The 19,844-nt window shown below is 52.0% G+C and overlaps 1 protein-coding gene across 1 annotated transcript; it reads right to left on the bottom strand.

The window, feature by feature from the left end:
- Positions 1 to 9,640: 9,640 nt before the first annotated feature.
- On the bottom strand, positions 9,641 to 11,668 carry LOC142266883 (uncharacterized). The gene has a single exon (XM_075332324.1). The coding sequence runs from the start codon at positions 11,659 to 11,661 to the stop codon at positions 10,003 to 10,005; it is 1,659 nt and encodes a 552-aa protein (XP_075188439.1). The 5' UTR covers positions 11,662 to 11,668; the 3' UTR covers positions 9,641 to 10,002.
- Between the last annotated feature and the right edge of the window lie 8,176 nt (positions 11,669 to 19,844).

Raw genomic sequence — 19,844 nt, 5'->3', positions numbered from 1 at the left:
AGACTGAGGCGGCGGCGGGGCGAGCCCCCAGACTGAGGCGGAGGCGGCGGGGCGAGCCCCCAGACGGGGCAAGTCCGAGGCGACAGCAGCACAGCGCTGCTGTTAGTGTCATGAAGTTATTACTGTCCCATGTTTGATCCCGTTCTATTACAGCCCTATCTGCAGGGCCGCCAGCAGGAATTTCAGGGCACCATACTGGCCTACTTCAGACTCCGCCTCCTCCTTCCACAGTCCCACCGCTCACTCTTGGAAAAACTCTATTTCTGCACCCCGTCCTCACTAATCACAGGTTAATAGAACAGCATATCATATACATAGTCATCAACTTTTCTTTTTGCAAAAATATTTTTCTAAGCGCCCACCACCAGACGGTAGAGTCTTTGGGCCAGACCCCGCTCTACTCTAACCTTCAGCCCGGCTGGGCTTATTGTACTTAGTACTTTGCAGACAACAGACGGCCTCCAGCCTCACAAGGCAGAAGAACAGCGGGTGGTTGGGCGGCGACAGGAGGCAAAGAGGACTGGGAACCTCCTCGGAATCCCCTCCTTCACAAAGTTTAATCTGCCCAATTCCAGCCTTGCTGAAGCCTCCCCAGATCATCACCGATCCTCCACCAAATTTCACAGTGGGTGCAAGACTGTGGCTTGTACGCCTCTCCAGGTCTCCGTCTAACCATTACATGACCAGGTGTTGGGCAAAGCTGAAAATTACTCATCAGAGAAGATGAACTTACTTAGGAATTGGGCAGATTAAACTTTGCGAAGGGCATATGAAGCAAGCCTCATACAAGGTTATCCTGGAAAAACAGCTGCTTCCTTCTGCTCAGGCAATGTTCCCCAACTCTGAGGACTGTTTTTTCCAGCAGGACAATGCACCATGCCACACAGCTAGGTCCATCAATGTGTGGGTGAAGGACCACCACATCAAAACCCTGTCATGGCCAGCCCGATCTCCAGACCTGAACCCCATTGAAAACCTCTGGAATGTAATCAAGAGGAAGATGGATATTCACAAGCCATCAAACGCAGAAATGTCAGCAGTTCTTTACCAGGAGTGGAATAAGATCACCCAAAAGCTGTGTGAAGACTGGAGGAAAGCGGCCAAGACGCATGAAAGCTGGGATTATACATCATGGTTATTCCACAGAATATTGATTTCTGAATCTTCCGGAGGTAAAACATTATTAGTATTGTTTCTAAGTTATGACCTATATGGGGAATTCAGGCTTCTGACCCCTGACACCCCCATCAGTCGCAGCTATCGGGCACACACGCCTCCGCTCCCTTCATCCTCTATGGGACGGGCGGAGAAAGCAGAGTATAGGATGAGAATGGAGAACATGTTCAGCCTCTGCTCCATTCACATGAGGCAGAGACGTCCCCCATTCTGGTGATCAGTGGGTGATCTCTGTGATTAAGACCCCCATCAATCTACAAGTGACCACCTATCCCCTTAATGACCAAGTGCTGAACATTTACTCTACTTGCTCTTGGGCTTGTTGAGGTGAGACCACAAAGGGTCCCTTAAGGTCTGACTGCCCTTTTCAGATTATCTGGATTGTCGTGTGCACACGAGAGAATAAGGCTATGTGCGCACGTTGCGTCCTGACCAGTGCAGAAATAAATGCACCCTCTGGCAGACGTGACGCTGCGTGTTGACAAAAAGAATGCATTCTAAACGCATGTATTTTGGATGCATTTTGCATGCGTTTTGGATGCATTTTTGTCAGTGCGGTCCCCCAGCTCTGCTACATGCCGGCTGACCGCAGACACAGACAGACGGGCAATGAGAATGAACTCAAATGAACTGCACCCGACTTCATTGTCATCCCGCGGCTCTGTCTCTGTGTGCTTTCATGAACTCAGATAAACCTCTGAGGTCAGTGCCAGGACACAGGGATCCGCAGCAGTGACGTCAGAGCTTCACCCGATTTCACTGACATTGCGCGGCTCTCTCTGTGTGGCAGCCTGATTTGCGTTCACACGTGAGGGACTCACCTGTGACCGCAAATCCCCTGAGTGACTGCAGTGAGCCGCGCGATCAGCTATGCTTTCACTCAGGTTACTCACGGCCACAGCTGCAGTCCTCCACCGGAGAGCGGTGGCCGCAAGTAACCTCAGTGACAGCACAGCTGATCACGCGACTCACTTCAGTTGCTGCGTGGAGCTGACAGGAGCGGCAGTGTACTACGGCCGCTCCTGTCAGCTTCCGATGTAGCAGAACTAGAAGCGTCGTGGTACCTTGCATGGATTACGTCGGACCTGGAGGTGTTTTTGAGGGGTTAATAAAGTGGTGAAAGAGGGGTTTTTTTGTCTTTCTTTACAAATAAAGGATTTTTTCGGGTGTGTGTGTTTTTCTTCAACTTACAGGTTAATCATGGAAGGTATCTTAGGGAGATGCCTGCCATGATTAACCTAGGAGTTAGTGGCAGCTATGGGCTGCTGCCATTAGCTCCTTAGTACCCCGTTTGCCACCGCACCAGGGCAATTCAGGATGAGTCGGGTAAAGTCTCGGGACTGTTGCATCTAATGGATGCGGCAATTCCGGGCAGCTGCTGACTGATATTATTAGGCTGGGGGGGCTCCCCATAACGTGGAACTCCCCATCCTGAGAATACCAGCCTTCAGCCGTGTAGCTTTACCTTGGCTGGTATCCAAATTGGGGGGACCGCACGCGGTTTTTTTTTTTTTTTTTAACTATTTATTTTTTTAACTGCTCGATATGGACACGCCCACCGGCCGCTGTGATTGGTTGCAGTGGGACAGTTGTCACTCAGCGTGGGGGCGTGTCTGACTGCAACCAATCATAGACGCCGGTGGGCGGGGGAAGCAGGGAATATGTGATGGATTAATGAGTGGCCGGCATTTTCAAAAGACGAGAAGCCGCCAGAGCAGTGTGACAGCCGTGCAGCGCAACGCCGGGGATCGGTGAGTATGAGAGAGGGGGTGGGAGGGAGAGACCGGCATCGACAGAGATAGAGACATAGAGCGACTGACAGAGAGAGACCGATAGACCTGCGTTTATTATGTCAAAAACACATGCGGATTGCTAGTAAAAAGCAAGTGAAACGCATACTTTCTTGAAAAATATGTGTTTAGACATTTCTCATTGACTTCAATGTTATTAAAACGCTGCCAAAATGGCAAAAACAATTGACTGCTGCTTCCTCAAACGCAGGGATTTTGACCAATTTTCCGCAACTAAAATGCAGCGTTTGTAAATGCATCATGCGCACAACAAAGCCCTATTTTTCCATAGACTTTGCCTGGAAATCAAAACGCATGCAATTTTGCATTAAAACGCTGCAGCTCAAAACGCATGGAAAAAAGCAATGTGCGCACATGGCCTTACAGACTCTGGATCGGTCCTGAGCTTCCTCTCACGACGGACGCCAAAGACATTCTGCTCCGTTTATTGTTCACAAAACTTTTAGCGTTCTAGATAAGAAAAGGGTGGAAACAAAATATATCGTCCAATCAAATAGCGCAGGTCGGGCTCGGGGCGTGTCGCCGCTTGCATAGTCTCTACTGGATTGGTTGTTCCAAACTTTGGCTATTCCTCCTCGTGCTCATCATCTTGGGTGTCGACCAGGATGTAGCAGCCATCTTTAAGGTACATGTGCTAAAATATTGTATTAAGGAAAATTACTGAATATATATATAATGTGTTAGTAGAAAATAAAAGCATTCATTAATATGTATTTTAGGCTACATCAACTAAACTCCGTATCTAGGTCTATGAATGGCTGAGTTAAGTATTTTAGGTTACTTGCTTACCCCTCGCAGGCTTTATTCAGCCGAGCTGCCATCTATCAGTTTGTTTCTGTCAGACGCAGCCGCAGACCCGGGGAAGGGACAGAAGCGGTTTATTACTACTTCTGTCTTCTATTTCACCAGCCATTGATGAGTGCCATGGACTGTACAGAACCATTAGTGCTGCCGCTGCTTCCCCCGGTCCCGTGCCGAGTCTCCTGGTGTTCGGCATTTGCTGATGTGACACCGGCTGCACCACAGCCAATGTAAATTCAATACCCCGGGACAATCCCTTTAAGGCCTCTTCTGGCCTGGTCATTGAAGGGGTTACGAGTGAGATGCGAGCACTCAGCTGATCACTAGATCTGTGATCACCATTTACAGGATAAATCTTCCTATATCATGGAGTAACTTCTGCTTTCCCTGCACTGGTCACAGCACGTCTTCTGCTCCATTTACATCCGGAGCTGCGATCATCTCGGCCTCTCCCACAATGCACCACTGTAGAACAGGCAAGGGACTGGCTCCAAAGCAGCAACGGGCAATAGAGAGTTAATGGGATCTGCAGGCGGATGGATCGATGCAAAGGCATTTGATCCTGTGCCACATAATAGCCTTATACTGAAGCTCCAGAAGCCGCGATCGGGCGAAACTATAAGGAGATGGGGGAGGGGTTGGCTACAAGATAGGAAACAAAGAGTCATAAATGGTATATTCTCTAAATGGCTATAGTCAGCAGTGGGGACCGCAGGGATCTGTACTGGGAGCAGTGGGGACTGCAGGGATCTGTACTGGGAGCAGTGGGGACCGCAGGGATCTGTACTGGGAGCAGTGGGGGCCGCAGGGATCTGTACTGGGAGCAGTGGGGGCCGCAGGGATCTGTACTGGGAGCAGTGGGGACCGCAGGGATCTGTACTGGGAGCAGTGGGGGGCCGCAGGGATCTGTACTGGGAGCAGTGGGGGCCGCAGGGATCTGTACTGGGAGCAGTGGGGGCCGCAGGGATCTGTACTGGGAGCAGTGGGGACCGCAGGGATCTGTACTGGGAGCAGTGGGGACTGCAGGGATCTGTACTGGGAGCAGTGGGGGCCGCAGGGATCTGTACTGGGAGCAGTGGGCGCCGCAGGGATCTGTACTGGGAGCAGTGGGGGCCGCAGGGATCTGTACTGGGAGCAGTGGGGGCCGCGGGGATCTGTACTGGGAGCAGTGGGGACCGCAGGGATCTGTACTGGGAGCAGTGGGGGCCGCGGGGATCTGTACTGGGAGCAGTGGGGACCGCAGGGATCTGTACTGGGAGCAGTGGGGGCCGCAGGGATCTGTACTGGGAGCAGTGGGGACCGCAGGGATCTGTACTGGGAGCGACTGGGACCGCAGGGATCTGTACTGGGAGCAGTGGGGACCGCAGGGATCTGTACTGGGAGCGACTGGGACCGCAGGGATCTGTACTGGGAGCAGTGGGGACCGCAGGGATCTGTACTGGGAGCAGTGGGGACTGCAGGGATCTGTACTGGGAGCGACTGGGACTGCAGGGATCTGTACTGGGAGCAGTGGGGGCCGCAGGGATCTGTACTGGGAGCAGTGGGGGCCGCAGGGATCTGTACTGGGAGCAGTGGGGGCCGCAGGGATCTGTACTGGGAGCAGTGGGGGCCGCAGGGATCTGTACTGGGAGCAGTGGGGGCCGCAGGGATCTGTACTGGGAGCAGTGGGGACCGCAGGGATCTGTACTGGGAGCAGTGGGGGCCGCAGGGATCTGTACTGGGAGCAGTGGGGGCCGCAGGGATCTGTACTGGGAGCAGTGGGGGCCGCAGGGATCTGTACTGGGAGCAGTGGGGGCCGCAGGGATCTGTACTGGGAGCAGTGGGGGCCGCAGGGATCTGTACTGGGAGCAGTGGGGGCCGCAGGGATCTGTACTGGGAGCAGTGGGGACCGCATGGATCTGTACTGGGAGCAGTGGGGACCGCATGGATCTGTACTGGGAGCAGTGGGGGCCGCAGGAATCTGTACTGGGAGCAGTGGGGACCGCAGGAATCTGTACTGGGAGCAGTGGGGACCGCCGGGATCTGTACTGGGAGCAGTGGGGACTGCAGGGATCTGTACTGGGAGTAGTGGGGGCCGCAGGGATCTGTACTGGGAGTAGTGGGGAGCGCAGGGATCTGTACTGGGAGCAGTGGGGACTGCAGGGATCTGTACTGGGAGCAGAGGGGGCCGCAGGGATCTGTACTGGGAGCAGTGGGGGCCGCAGGGATCTGTACTGGGAGCAGTGGGGACCGCAGGGATCTGTACTGGGAGCAGAGGGGGCCGCAGGGATCTGTACTGGGAGCAGTGGGGGCCGCAGGGATCTGTACTGGGAGCAGTGGGGACCGCAGGGATCTGTACTGGGAGCAGTGGGGACCGCAGGGATCTGTACTGGGAGCAGTGGGGACTGCAGGGATGGGATCTGTACTGGGAGCAGTGGGCACCGCAGGGATCTGTGCTGGGAGCGGTGGGCACCGCAGGAACCTACTGGGAGCAGTGGGGACCGCAGCGATCTGTGCTGGGAGCGGCGGGGACCGCAGGGATCTGTGCTGGGAGTGGCGTGGACTGCAGGGATCTGTACTGGGAGAAGTGGGGACTGCAGGGATCTGTACTGGGAGAAGTGGGGACTGCAGGGATCTGTACTGGGAGAAGTGGGGACTGCAGGGATCTGTACTGGGAGCAGTGGGGACTGCAGGGATCTGTACTGGTAGCAGTGGGGACTGCAGGGATGGGATCTGTACTGGGAGCAGTGGGGGCCGCGGGGATCTGTACTGGGAGCAGTGGGGGCCGCAGGGATCTGTACTGGGAGCAGTGGGGACCGCAGGGATCTGTACTGGGAGCAGTGGGGATCGCAGGGATCTGTATTGGGAGCAGTGGGGGCCGCAGGGATCTGTGCTAGGACCGATTCTGTTTAATCTCTTTATTAATGACCTTGTGGATGGGATTGATAGTAAAGTGTCAGTCTTTGCTGATGACACCAAACTATGTAGGATATTAAAAACTGAACTTGATACAATATTACAGAAGGATCTGGATAAGATGTCAGAATGGGCAGACACTGGACACAGGAGATGTAATGTGATAAATGTGGAGTAATGCCCCGAGGACGGAGTCATCCTATAACTGTGTATACATTACATGGAAGTAACCTCCGGAATACAGAACACAAAGAGCGGGGGATTCTGGGTACAAGCAGCCGAGCAGCAGCATCAATGTCAGGCAGCAGCTGCTAAAGCAAACAAGATTCTAGGGTGTATAAAAAGAGATTAGATCCCGGGATCCCAGCGTATTGTTCCCCCTCTATAAATCACTTGTAAGGCCACATCTGGAATATGGGATCCAGTTTTAAGCTCCACATTTTAAAAAGGAAATTTAGAAGTTATAGTCAGATCAAAGGTGGCAACTAGATTATTACAAGGAATGGAGGCCGCCTGTATGATAAGTAATGGAGGCCGCCCGTATGATGAGTAATGGAGGCCGCCCGTATGATGAGTAATGGAGGCCGCCTGTATGATGAGTAATGGAGGCCGCCCGTATGATGAGTAATGGAGGCCGCCCGTATGATGAGTAATGGAGGCCGCCCGTGTGATGAGTAATGGAGGCCGCCCGTGTGATGAGTAATGGAGGCCGCCCGTGTGATGAGGAATGGAGGCCGCCCGTGTGATGAGGAATGGAGGCCGCCCGTGTGATGAGGAATGGAGGCCGCCTGTATGATGAGGAATGGAGGCCGCCTGTATGATGAGGAATGGAGGCCGCCCGTATGATGAGGAATGGAGGCCGCCCGTATGATGAGTAGTGGAGGCTGCCCGTATAATGAGGAATGGAGGCCGCCCGTATGATGAGGAATGGAGGCCGCCCGTATGATGAGGAATGGAGGCCGCCCGTATGATGAGTAATGGAGGCCGCCTGTATGATGAGGAATGGAGGCCGCCTGTATGATGAGGAATGGAGGCCGCCCGTATGATGAGTAATGGAGGCCGCCTGTATGATGAGGAATGGAGGCCGCCTGTATGATGAGGAATGGAGGCCGCTCGTATGATGAGGAATGGAGGCCGCCTGTATGATGAGGAATGGAGGCCGCCTGTATGATGAGAGGTTGGAAAAGTTGGATTTGTTTAGCTTAGAAAAAGCTGTCTCAGAGGAGATCTCATTATATGTATAAATACATGTGTGGTCAGTATAAAGGACGGCGCAGGACTTATTCCTTCCAAAGACAATACTAAGGACCAGGGGCACTCACTGCGGGGGAAGAAAAGTGATTCCGGCAGCTAAATAGGAAGGGTTCTTTACAGTTAGAGCGGTCAGACTGTGGAATGCGACCACAAGAGGCAGTAATGACCGACACTAGAACAGCTTTATATCAGGCGGAGGATGTCCTCAGTACAGCATTGTGGGTTATTAATGACTTAGACAAATGTATAATTGGAGGAAGGTTGATCTGGACGGACCGGGGGCTCAGACAGCACTCGACTCTGCAGGACAGGTGAATACAATCTATTGCTCTCTGTTATCAGCCATTTCATGTCGGGGATAGGCTTTGCGTCCTCCTAGCGTAGGCGTAGGGAGGATTCTGATCATTGTAGGTCTTTCATGGCCCCTATAGAAGTGCTGATGATCAGTCGTTTACCGGTTGACATACATCTGTACCAGCACAGAACGCTTAAAGGGTTATTCCGCAGCTCCAGGAGCGGATATTGTCGGAAAGAGCTGGTAAATACAAGCAAGTCTGCAACTTCCTGCTTATTCAAATCGGCAGTCGTTTTTGATATATGGACACTTTTGTTTACAGCTCGTTGCCTTGGAGACCAACCACCTCTGCTAGACAGCAGAACATGTGCAGTGATTACAAGCTCTTTTCTATTGAGCTTGCAAGCGCTGTTTGAAGCTGGCCAGGATCGCTTACAAACAGTGGTGGTCGGTCTCCTAGGCAACGAGCTGTAATCACAGTGTTCATATCTCAAGAACCGCTGCAAATCTTAACTGCAAAAGTCATCCATGAAAATATGGAAAACCCCTTTAATCCAATCACCCTACACATGAGATATAATGGCGTCGACATCACCGGTTAGACAGGACAATGTGCCGCCATAAATCATCTCACCAGACTAACGAGCGTTTTGCTTGGCCTTAGGGCGATTTCCGGGGCTGATAGTCGGGTATGCTCATCAATAGGGACCAAAAATGAGACAGGTGGACGTCCGCCCCCATCACGACCAGTCAGAAATCTGCATTACCAGAAGAAGCCACCAGTGAGACAAGAAGATCCAATATGGCCTCCAAACCAAGGGTGAAATAAAGCTGGGACTGCACTAGTGAAAGCCTGACCATCGCCGGCCGCCATGTTGTGTTGGAGATCATATCCACCTCAATATCCACACACAGGACGGCAACCGGGATCCACACAAAGTCTCCTGACGACAACCACCCGATCTCCCAGGCTCTCGGCCTATTATATTCACTTCTAATGTAAATGACTAAATAATATCACTCGGGAGTCTGGAAAAGCTGGGTGATAACAAAAATGGCCGCCAGGAGGCGTCACCCAGCTCTTCCAGGACATAGGATGATCATTCTGCCTCGGTGTTTGGTGATCAGGAGCTGACGTGGCGGCCATATTGCTTGTCTTCACATCAGGCCCCGTTATATGAGCTGTCACCGTGGTTACGAGGCCTACCTGCAGAATCAGCCCATCATGCCTGCTCTGTGAGGACAGGTTATGTCTGGCGGACGACTAATCTGTCCCCCTGGATCCTCCCGTGAAGGGCTCTGTGTCTGTCACCCCCAATTATCTAACAAGAAGACACCATTAACTCATGACAACCTTCCTCGCAGTCACCATTCTTTTTTCTTATAAAAATGGCCGCCTCATGGGGGAAATGAAGGCATAATCTTTATTTTTTTTGGGGGGGGGAGGGGAATACTGAATTTTATTATACCCCAGTCACATGACCTCTGCTTTTTACAGGTTATATGTATGCAAATCTCCGCTTCACCCATCAGTTCGGGACACGGGGGCCGCTCTGAGCCCACCACACGCGGCAGATACAGATAACACAATGGCCGCCATCCCACAGTCTGGGTAATGTGGTAATTCTTGAATACACGGTGGCTGGCTTTCCAAGGAGTGTTCATGTCATGGGGGCGGGGTCTTGTGTGCTGACTCACAGAGGAGGCAGATTTACCCTGACAAGATGGCCGCCTGTATGGTCCAAGACAGTTCATTGTATGAGAGTAGGTTCAGCTCGATGTGGGCGATTGTTCTATCACCTCCATGTTCCCTTCAGCTACTTTCTCTAAGAAGCAGACCAGAGGATCGAAGAGCGGCGCAGCCTCTATGGAGGCCGGATGGAGAGTCAATGTAGTGATCTCAGTTTCCTCCTCCTCCTCTTTGCTCTTCACCTCCTTGACATGTGTCCTTTGGTGCTTACGAAGGTCGGAGGGAATGTGGAAACCCTTGCCGCACTGTTGGCACATGTGGGGGCGCAGGTCACTGTGAACCCGTTGGTGCTTCTTCAGTCCGGACTTGTCCACAAAGCCCTTGTCACACTGGTCACAGCGGAAGGGCCTGAGCTCCGGATGGGTTCTCTGATGGTTCCTCAGGTCCATCACGCTCAGGAAGGTCAGTGCGCACGTATCGCAGGTGGTGGACTCTTCGTTCTTTTTGTTGGCCTCCTGCTCAGGCTTCATGTGGGTCCGTTCATGTTTCCGTAGACTTGAGGAGACGATGAATGTCTTATTGCACTCCTCGCACTTGTACGGTCTCTCTCCGCTGTGGGAACGTTGGTGTTTGCTGAGTCCAGAGCGCTCAGCGAAACCTTTACCACACTCCATACATTGGAAGGGCCGCTCTGTGCTGTGTGAAAGCCGGTGCCGCTTCAAGTCCCAAGATGCAACGAAGGTTTTTTCACATTCTGGGCATCGGAATGGCCTCTCACCCGTGTGAATTCTCTGATGCATGGCCAAATCGGCCGGCTGCCGGAATGGTTTGCCACACTTATCGCATCGGTACGGCTTCACGCCCTGGTGAGCCCGCTGGTGCCGCCGGAAACTAGATGGGTCGGAGAACATGCGGCCGCACTGTGGGCATAGGTAAGGCTTCTCCCCGGAGTGCGTGCGTTGGTGGCTCTGGTAGGAGGACAGTTGGGTAAAGTCTTTATTACATATAGGGCACTTGTACGGTTTCTCGGCAGCGTGAATCCGCTGATGACATGTGAGGGAAGATGCGCGGGAGAAGGCCTTGCCACAATCCGAGCACAGGAAAGGCTTCTCCCCCGTGTGGCTCCGTTCATGGTTCTTTAGGTCTTTCAGCTCACTGTAGGACTTCTGGCACAGCTGACACTGATAAGGCCGCAGCCCGGCATGGCTCCGCCTGTGCTTCCGAAAAACAGACGGGTCCGCAAACCCCTTCCCACAATCAGGGCACGAGAATGGGCGCTCCCCAGTGTGCAGCCGCTCATGGATTCGCAGTTTTGATGGCGTGGAGTAAGCCTTCTCACACTGGCTACACTGGAAGGGGAGCTGCCCTCTGTGTGAGGCCATGTGTACCCGCAGGCATATCGGCTGCATGAAGGAGCGCCCGCACTCTTTACATATGAACGGCTTCTCCCCCGTGTGGCTGCGCACATGGCTCTTCAGCAAGGAGGCGCTTTTGTAGGATTTGTTGCAGTGCATGCACTGGTGCCGCTGCTCGCTTTTTGCAGTCTTAGATATTGGGGGCTCGGATTTCTTAGTGGAGAGGTGGACTTGACAGTGGCGCCAGGCTCGGGGCTGGTTGGGGAAGGTTTTGCGGCAGGTTAAACAGCGGAAGCGACGTCCACTCTGCACAAAATCGGGAGAGTCCTGCTCGATGGACACCTCAATCTCTTCTACAGGTTCTGACTGCTCCGAAGACATCATGGAAGGAAGCCTGGAATAGACAAGACAAGGCCCGGGATTACTCACTGACCCACCATATATTCCCAGCATGGACTGTCCACAACAACTGATGCAAAGACAACAATCCCATCAGTATGACTCCATGTAATAAATTCTGGTAATCTGGCAACCCCCGGAGAACTGCTGCTGGTGGGCAGACATTACACACCGCAGGAAGCCTTTCTGCACATAATAAGGCGGCTCTGAAGGATCCCAGCAACGCCCCAGGGACAAGAGAATATAATGCACATTACCTGTCGGGGGCAACCATGTGCTAGACTGTCAGGTATATACCCAGTAATGCTGCAGGCGACTAATATATGGGATCATCAGGCTCACGTGCAGTTATAATCACAATTATTCACCCCATGGGAAGCGCTCTTAGTACTTAGTAGAACCCCTCTGGCTGTTATGACCTGCTGCAGATATGATGCATAGGCATACACTGTCAATGGCCTCCAGGTCATTAATATTCTTGGGTTGTCAAGAAAATGGTCGGTGATGTCTACAGTGGAGCACAGTGGGGGCTCCATGATGTCTACAGTGAAGCACGGTGGGGGCTCTGTGTCGTCTACAATGAAGCATGGCGGAGGCTTGGCAATGCCTACAGTGAAGCATGGTGGCGGCTCAGTGATGTCTACAGTGAAGCAGAGTGGGAGCTTGAATGTTTACAGTGAAGAACGGAGGGAACTTAGGGATGTCTACAGTGAAGCACGGCGGGGGCTCGGTGATGTCTACAGTGAAGCACAGCAGGAACTCAAATGTTTACAGTGAAGAACGGAGGGAACTCAGGGATGTCTACAGTGAAGCACGGAGGGAACTCAGGGATGTCTACAGTGAAGCACGGCATGGGCTCGGTGATGTCTACAGTGAAGCACAGCGGGGGCTCGATGATGTATACAGTGAAGCACGGTGGGGGCTCTGTGTCTTCTACAGTGAAGCATGGTGGGGGAGGTGACTTGGAGGTTACTGCCCATGAGGACTAGAGTAAGACTCCTCAGGAGTGTCAGAAGCCGGATTCTGGTGATGGATCACGTCTGCAGCAGGTTACAACAGCCAAAAGGGCCTAATAAGCACTAAAGACGCTGGTGATGAAGAGGGGAATAATCCTGAGGCCGCAGGAGTCACTACGAGCGACATCTTGTGCTGAATTTACAGAAATCAACAAATGAAACAACAACAAAATGCAGAAAGTTTGTAAATTTTGATAATAAACAGAATTTACAATGATCGGGCGAAATAATTGTACCGGTGCTAAAATGTGCGGCTGATATAATATAACAGTGCCGGCCTAAAGGAATGTTATATGTAAACATATGAGGTGTATACACAGATGCACAAAAGCTATAGGCAGGAGCGAAAATGCTGCAGAGTGGAAAGGGTTCTTCTAAATAGAAGTGGTAAAAAGTGAATGAAGGAAAGAAGGTGTCTTCCGTCTTCAGTGTCCTGTGACCGCCCGTCTCCTCCAGCCTCAGTATTCAGTGACCGCCCATCTCCTCTGTCCTCAGTATGCAGTGACCGCCCGTCTCCTCCGTCTTCAGTGTCCTGTGAACGCCCGTCTCCTCCAGCCTCAGTATTCAGTGACCGCCCGTCTCCTCCAGCCTCAGTATTCAGTGACCGCCCGTCTCCTCCGTCCTCAGTATGCAGTGACCGCCCGTCTCCTCCGTCTTCAGTGTCCTGTGACCGCCCGTCTCCTCCGTCTTCAGTGTCCTGTGACCGCCCGTCTCCTCCAGCCTCAGTATTCAGTGACCGCCCGTCTCCTCCAGCCTCAGTATTCAGTGACCGCCCGTCTCCTCCGTCCTCAGTATGCAGTGACCGCCCGTCTCCTCCGTCCTCAGTATTCAGTGACCGCCCGTCTCCTCCGTCCTCAGTATTCAGTGACCGCCCGTCTCCTCCGTCCTCAGTATTCAGTGACCGCCCGTCTCCTCCGTCCTCAGTATTCAGTGACCGCCCGTCTCCTCCGTCCTCAGTATTCAGTGACCGCCCGTCTCCTCCGTCCTCAGTATTCAGTGACCGCCCGTCTCCTCTGTCCTCAGTATTCAGTGACCGCCCGTCTCCTCTGTCCTCAGTATTCAGTGACCGCCCGTTTCCTCTGTCCTCAGTATTCAGTGACCGCCCGTTTCCTCTGTCCTCAGTATTCAGTGACCGCCCATCTCCTCTGTCCTCAGTATTCAGTGACTGCCCGTCTCCTCCATCCTCAGTATTCAGTGACCGCCCGTCTCCTCTGTCCTCAGTATTCAGTGACCGCCCGTCTCCTCTGTCCTCAGTATTCATATATCCTTTTGTCTCCTGACCCCAGATCTTCTGTGTATGAGGCTTGTGAGGATCCTTCTGTCTCCTGACCCCCGATCTTCTGTGCATAAGGCTTGTGTGGATCCTTCTGTCTCCTGACCCCCGATCTTCTATGTCTGAGGCTTGTGAGGATCCTTCTGTCTCCTGACCCCCGATCTTCTGTGTATGAGGCTTGTGCGGATCCTTCTGTCTCCTGACCCCCGATCTTCTGTGTATGAGGCTTGTGTGGATCCTTCTGTCTTCTGACCCCTGATCTTCTGTTAATGAGGCTTGTGTGGATCCTTCTGTCTTCTGACCCCCAATCTTCTGTTAATGAGGCTGTGTGGATCCTTCTGTCTCCTGACCCCCAATCTTCTGTTAATGAGGCTGTGTGGATCCTTCTGTCTCTTGACCCCAGATCTTCTGTTAATGAGGCTGTGTGGATCCTTCTGTCTCCTGACCCCCAATCTTCTGTTAATGAGGCTGTATGGATCCTTCTGTCTCTTGACCCCCGATCTTCTGTTAATGAGGCTGTGTGGATCCTTCTGTCTCTTGACCCCCGATCTTCTGTTAATGAGGCTGTGCGGATCCTTCTGTCTCTTGACCCCAGATCTTCTGTTAATGAGGCTGTGTGGATCCTTCTGTCTCCTGACCCCAGATCTTCTGTGTATGAGGCTTGTGCGGATCCTTCTGTCTCCTGACCCCCGATCTTCTGTGTATGAGGCTTGTGTGGATCCTTCTGTCTTCTGACCCCTGATCTTCTGTTAATGAGGCTTGTGTGGATCCTTCTGTATTCTGACCCCCAATCTTCTGTTAATGAGGCTGTGTGGATCCTTCTGTCTCCTGACCCCCAATCTTCTGTTAATGAGGCTGTGTGGATCCTTCTGTCTCTTGACCCCAGATCTTCTGTTAATGAGGCTGTGTGGATCCTTCTGTCTCCTGACCCCCAATCTTCTGTTAATGAGGCTGTATGGATCCTTCTGTCTCCTGACCCCCGATCTTCTGTTAATGAGGCTGTGTGGATCCTTCTGTCTCCTGACTCCCGATCTTCTGTGTATGAGGCTTGTGTGGATCCTTCTGTCTCCTGACTCCCGATCTTCTGTTAATGAGGCTGTGCGGATCCTTCTGTCTCTTGACCCCAGATCTTCTGTTAATGAGGCTGTATGGATCCTTCTGTCTCTTGACCCCCGATCTTCTGTTAATGAGGCTGTGTGGATCCTTCTGTCTCTTGACCCCAGATCTTCTGTTAATGAGGCTGTATGGATCCTTCTGTCTCTTGACCCCCGATCTTCTGTTAATGAGGCTGTGTGGATCCTTCTGTCTCTTGACCCCTGACAGACGGGGGATGATGTGAGATTGGGGCACTGCGGGATCATCACCCCCAGGACTCCTCACTCTTAATGACATCAGCTGGATGTTGGGGGTCGTTGTCCGGCTGCACAATAAATTTGGAGCTGATCAGACGCCTCCTGATGATACCAGATGATGGAGACGTGTGTGACTGGATTTCTCAGCCTTGAAGACACCATTAATAATGACCAAATCCATAGCCTCCCAGATGCAACATCTGAGGGGTTGGGGCGAAGAAGGAGGGTATGATACCAGTGGTGATATAGTGAGAGAGGGATCAGTATGGAAGTACCCAGGTTGCCGGTTGGATGTGGGACAAAGACAGATAAATGGGGCGCGATATCCCACACTGGCTATGATATTCCGGGTGTGGGACAGGGGTAAGTCTGTTTTGGGGATAAGCGGACCTACAGAGCTCTGGCCACTGTGGCAGAACCCCGACTTGCCAGAAATTAAAAAATTAGTAGGGTTCAGAGGATGGGAGGATAAAGGGATCCATTTAGTGTCACAAGTACTACAAAATAATACTCTTAAAAGCTTTGAACAACTGAGAACGGAGTTTCACCTTCCGCATGTCTTCTTTTATCAGTATCTGCAGCTGAAACACGCACTGGAAAGACAGGGGAGGACCAACCCGGTGACAGTGACACATAAACATTACATAGGCTGCTTACATCTGAGTCCTCTAAGGGTCTTATTTCGGAACTATATAAAAAATTACTACCTGCCCATCTGGAAACACATCCATTGCTTGTTAAAAGCAAATGGGAACGAGACGTCGGTCCCCTGACGGAAGGCCAGTGGTCTGATATATTGGAACAAGTTCCTAAACTGGCGGTATCGGAGTGCCAAAAGCTGTCTCAAATATATCTCATCCACAGGGTATATAAAACTCCCAGTCTACTATTTAAGATGGGACTCAGACCAGACGCACAGTGTGTTAGGTGTGGACAGGAGGATGCCCATTTGATGCATGTTATGTGGTGAATTCTGGAACCAAACCCTGGGACTTATAGACCAAATATATCATATCACAATACCACCGTCGCCCCGCCTGTGCCTGCTGAGTCTATGGGAAGGAGAAGTGGACCCGGATTCTCCATCAGCCCTGGGAATAGCCCGTATCTTGTACCAAGCAGGAAAGCTACTTGCATATCACTGGTTAGACCCTCTACCACCAACATTACCAGAGCTCAAAAACAAATTACGTCATAAGATTGGAAAGGGGAGTTTATTTAAAAAGAAAAACATTGAAAAAGTTTTACAGCATTTGGCGGCCATGGATGGAGTTGCCTCCCCTCTAGTGCACTGGTTCGGGTGCAATGCTGGACCGGTTACTGGTGTGCCTGCAGTGATGGCGTGTGTGCGGAAGGGAATTAAAACTAGTCTTTTCTGTGGCGAAATGGACTTTGAATGAAGAGGTGAGAGAGGACTGGAACGGTTTCATGGATGACTGCACGGGGAGGGAGGGGCGGGAGAGTATAGCAATATGATGTGGAGCCACACGGCTGATGGAGGAGAGTATAGCAATATGATGTGCAGCGACACGGCTGATGGAGGAGAGTATAGCAATATGATGTGCAGCGACGCGGCTGATGGAGGAGAGTATAGCAATATGATGTGGAGCCACGCGGCTGATGGAAGAGAGTATAGCAATATGATGTGGAGCCACACGGCTGATGGAGGAGAGTATAGCAATATGATGTGCAGCGACGCGGCTGATGGAGGAGAGTATAGCAATATGATGTGGAGCGACGCGGCTGATGGAGGAGAGTATAGCAATATGATGTGGAGCGACGCGGCTGATGGAGGAGAGTATAGCAATATGATGTGGAGCCACACGGCTGATGGAGGAGAGTATAGCAATATGATGTGCAGCGACACGGCTGATGGAGGAGAGTATAGCAATATGATGTGCAGCGACACGGCTGATGGAGGAGAGTATAGCAATATGATGTGCAGCGACACGGCTGATGGAGGAGAGTATAGCAATATGATGTGCAGCGACGCGGCTGATGGAGGAGAGTATAGCAATATGATGTGCAGCGACGCGGCTGATGGAGGAGAGTATAGCAATATGATGTGCAGCGACGCGGCTGATGGAGGAGAGTATAGCAATATGATGTGCAGCGACACGGCTGATGGAGGAGAGTATAGCAATATGATGTGCAGCGACACGGCTGATGGAGGAGAGTATAGCAATATGATGTGCAGCGACGCGGCTGATGGAGGAGAGTATAGCAATATGATGTGCAGCGACGCGGCTGATGGAGGAGAGTATAGCAATATGATGTGCAGCGACACGGCTGATGGAGGAGAGTATAGCAATATGATGTGCAGCGACGCGGCTGATGGAGGAGAGTATAGCAATATGATGTGGAGCGACGCGGCTGATGGAGGAGAGTATAGCAATATGATGTGGAGCGACGCGGCTGATGGAGGAGAGTATAGCAATATGATGTGCAGCGACACGGCTGATGGAGGAGAGTATAGCAATATGATGTGCAGCGACACGGCTGATGGAGGAGAGTATAGCAATATGATGTGCAGCGACACGGCTGATGGAGGAGAGTATAGCAATATGATGTGCAGCGACGCGGCTGATGGAGGAGAGTATAGCAATATGATGTGGAGCGACGCGGCTGATGGAGGAGAGTATAGCAATATGATGTGCAGCGACGCGGCTGATGGAGGAGAGTATAGCAATATGATGTGCAGCGACGCGGCTGATGGAGGAGAGTATAGCAATATGATGTGCAGCGACGCGGCTGATGGAGGAGAGTATAGCAATATGATGTGGAGCCACGCGGCTGATGGAGGAGAGTATAGCAATATGATGTGGAGCCACGCGGCTGATGGAGGAGAGTATAGCAATATGATGTGCAGCCACGCGGCTGATGGAGGAGAGTATAGCTATATGATGTGCAGCGACGCGGCTGATGGAGGAGAGTATAGCAATATGATGTGGAGCCACGCGGCTGATGGAGGAGAGTATAGCAATATGATGTGGAGCCACACGGCTGATGGAGGAGAGTATAGCAATATGATGTGGAGCCACACGGCTGATGGAGGAGAGTATAGCAATATGATGTGCAGCGACACGGCTGATGGAGGAGAGTATAGCAATATGATGTGCAGCGACACGGCTGATGGAGGAGAGTATAGCAATATGATGTGGAGCCACACGGCTGATGGAGGAGAGTATAGCAATATGATGTGGAGCCACACGGCTGATGGAGGAGAGTATAGCAATATGATGTGGAGCCACACGGCTGATGGAGGAGAGTATAGCAATATGATGTGGAGCCACACGGCTGATGGAGGAGAGTATAGCAATATGATGTGGAGCCACACGGCTGATGGAGGAGAGTATAGCAATATGATGTGCAGCGACACGGCTGATGGAGGAGAGTATAGCAATATGATGTGCAGCGACACGGCTGATGGAGGAGAGTATAGCAATATGATGTGGAGCGACGCGGCTGATGGAGGAGAGTATAGCAATATGATGTGGAGCGACGCGGCTGATGGAGGAGAGTATAGCAATATGATGTGCAGCGACGCGGCTGATGGAGGAGAGTATAGCAATATGATGTGCAGCGACGCGGCTGATGGAGGAGAGTATAGCAATATGATGTGGAGCGACGCGGCTGATGGAGGAGAGTATAGCAATATGATGTGGAGCCACACGGCTGATGGAGGAGAGTATAGCAATATGATGTGGAGCGACGCGGCTGATGGAGGAGAGTATAGCAATATGATGTGGAGCGACGCGGCTGATGGAGGAGAGTATAGCAATATGATGTGGAGCGACGCGGCTGATGGAGGAGAGTATAGCAATATGATGTGGAGCGACGCGGCTGATGGAGGAGAGTATAGCAATATGATGTGGAGCCACACGGCTGATGGAGGAGAGTATAGCAATATGATGTGGAGCCACACGGCTGATGGAGGAGAGTATAGCAATATGATGTGGAGCCACACGGCTGATGGAGGAGAGTATAGCAATATGATGTGGAGCCACACGGCTGATGGAGGAGAGTATAGCAATATGATGTGGAGCCACACGGCTGATGGAGGAGAGTATAGCAATATGATGTGCAGCGACACGGCTGATGGAGGAGAGTATAGCAATATGATGTGGAGCCACACGGCTGATGGAGGAGAGTATAGCAATATGATGTGCAGCGACACGGCTGATGGAGGAGAGTATAGCAATATGATGTGGAGCGACGCGGCTGATGGAGGAGAGTATAGCAATATGATGTGGAGCCACACGGCTGATGGAGGAGAGTATAGCAATATGATGTGGAGCCACACGGCTGATGGAGGAGAGTATAGCAATATGATGTGGAGCCACACGGCTGATGGAGGAGAGTATAGCAATATGATGTGCAGCGACACGGCTGATGGAGGAGAGTATAGCAATATGATGTGCAGCGACACGGCTGATGGAGGAGAGTATAGCAATATGATGTGCAGCGACACGGCTGATGGAGGAGAGTATAGCAATATGATGTGGAGCCACACGGCTGATGGAGGAG

Source organism: Anomaloglossus baeobatrachus, unplaced genomic scaffold (assembly GCF_048569485.1).
Source record: "Anomaloglossus baeobatrachus isolate aAnoBae1 unplaced genomic scaffold, aAnoBae1.hap1 Scaffold_2921, whole genome shotgun sequence".
NCBI classification, from domain to species: domain Eukaryota; kingdom Metazoa; phylum Chordata; class Amphibia; order Anura; family Aromobatidae; genus Anomaloglossus; species Anomaloglossus baeobatrachus.
The sequence above is the reverse complement of the archived record's forward strand: the minus strand, read 5'-3'. Positions and strand labels throughout refer to the sequence as shown.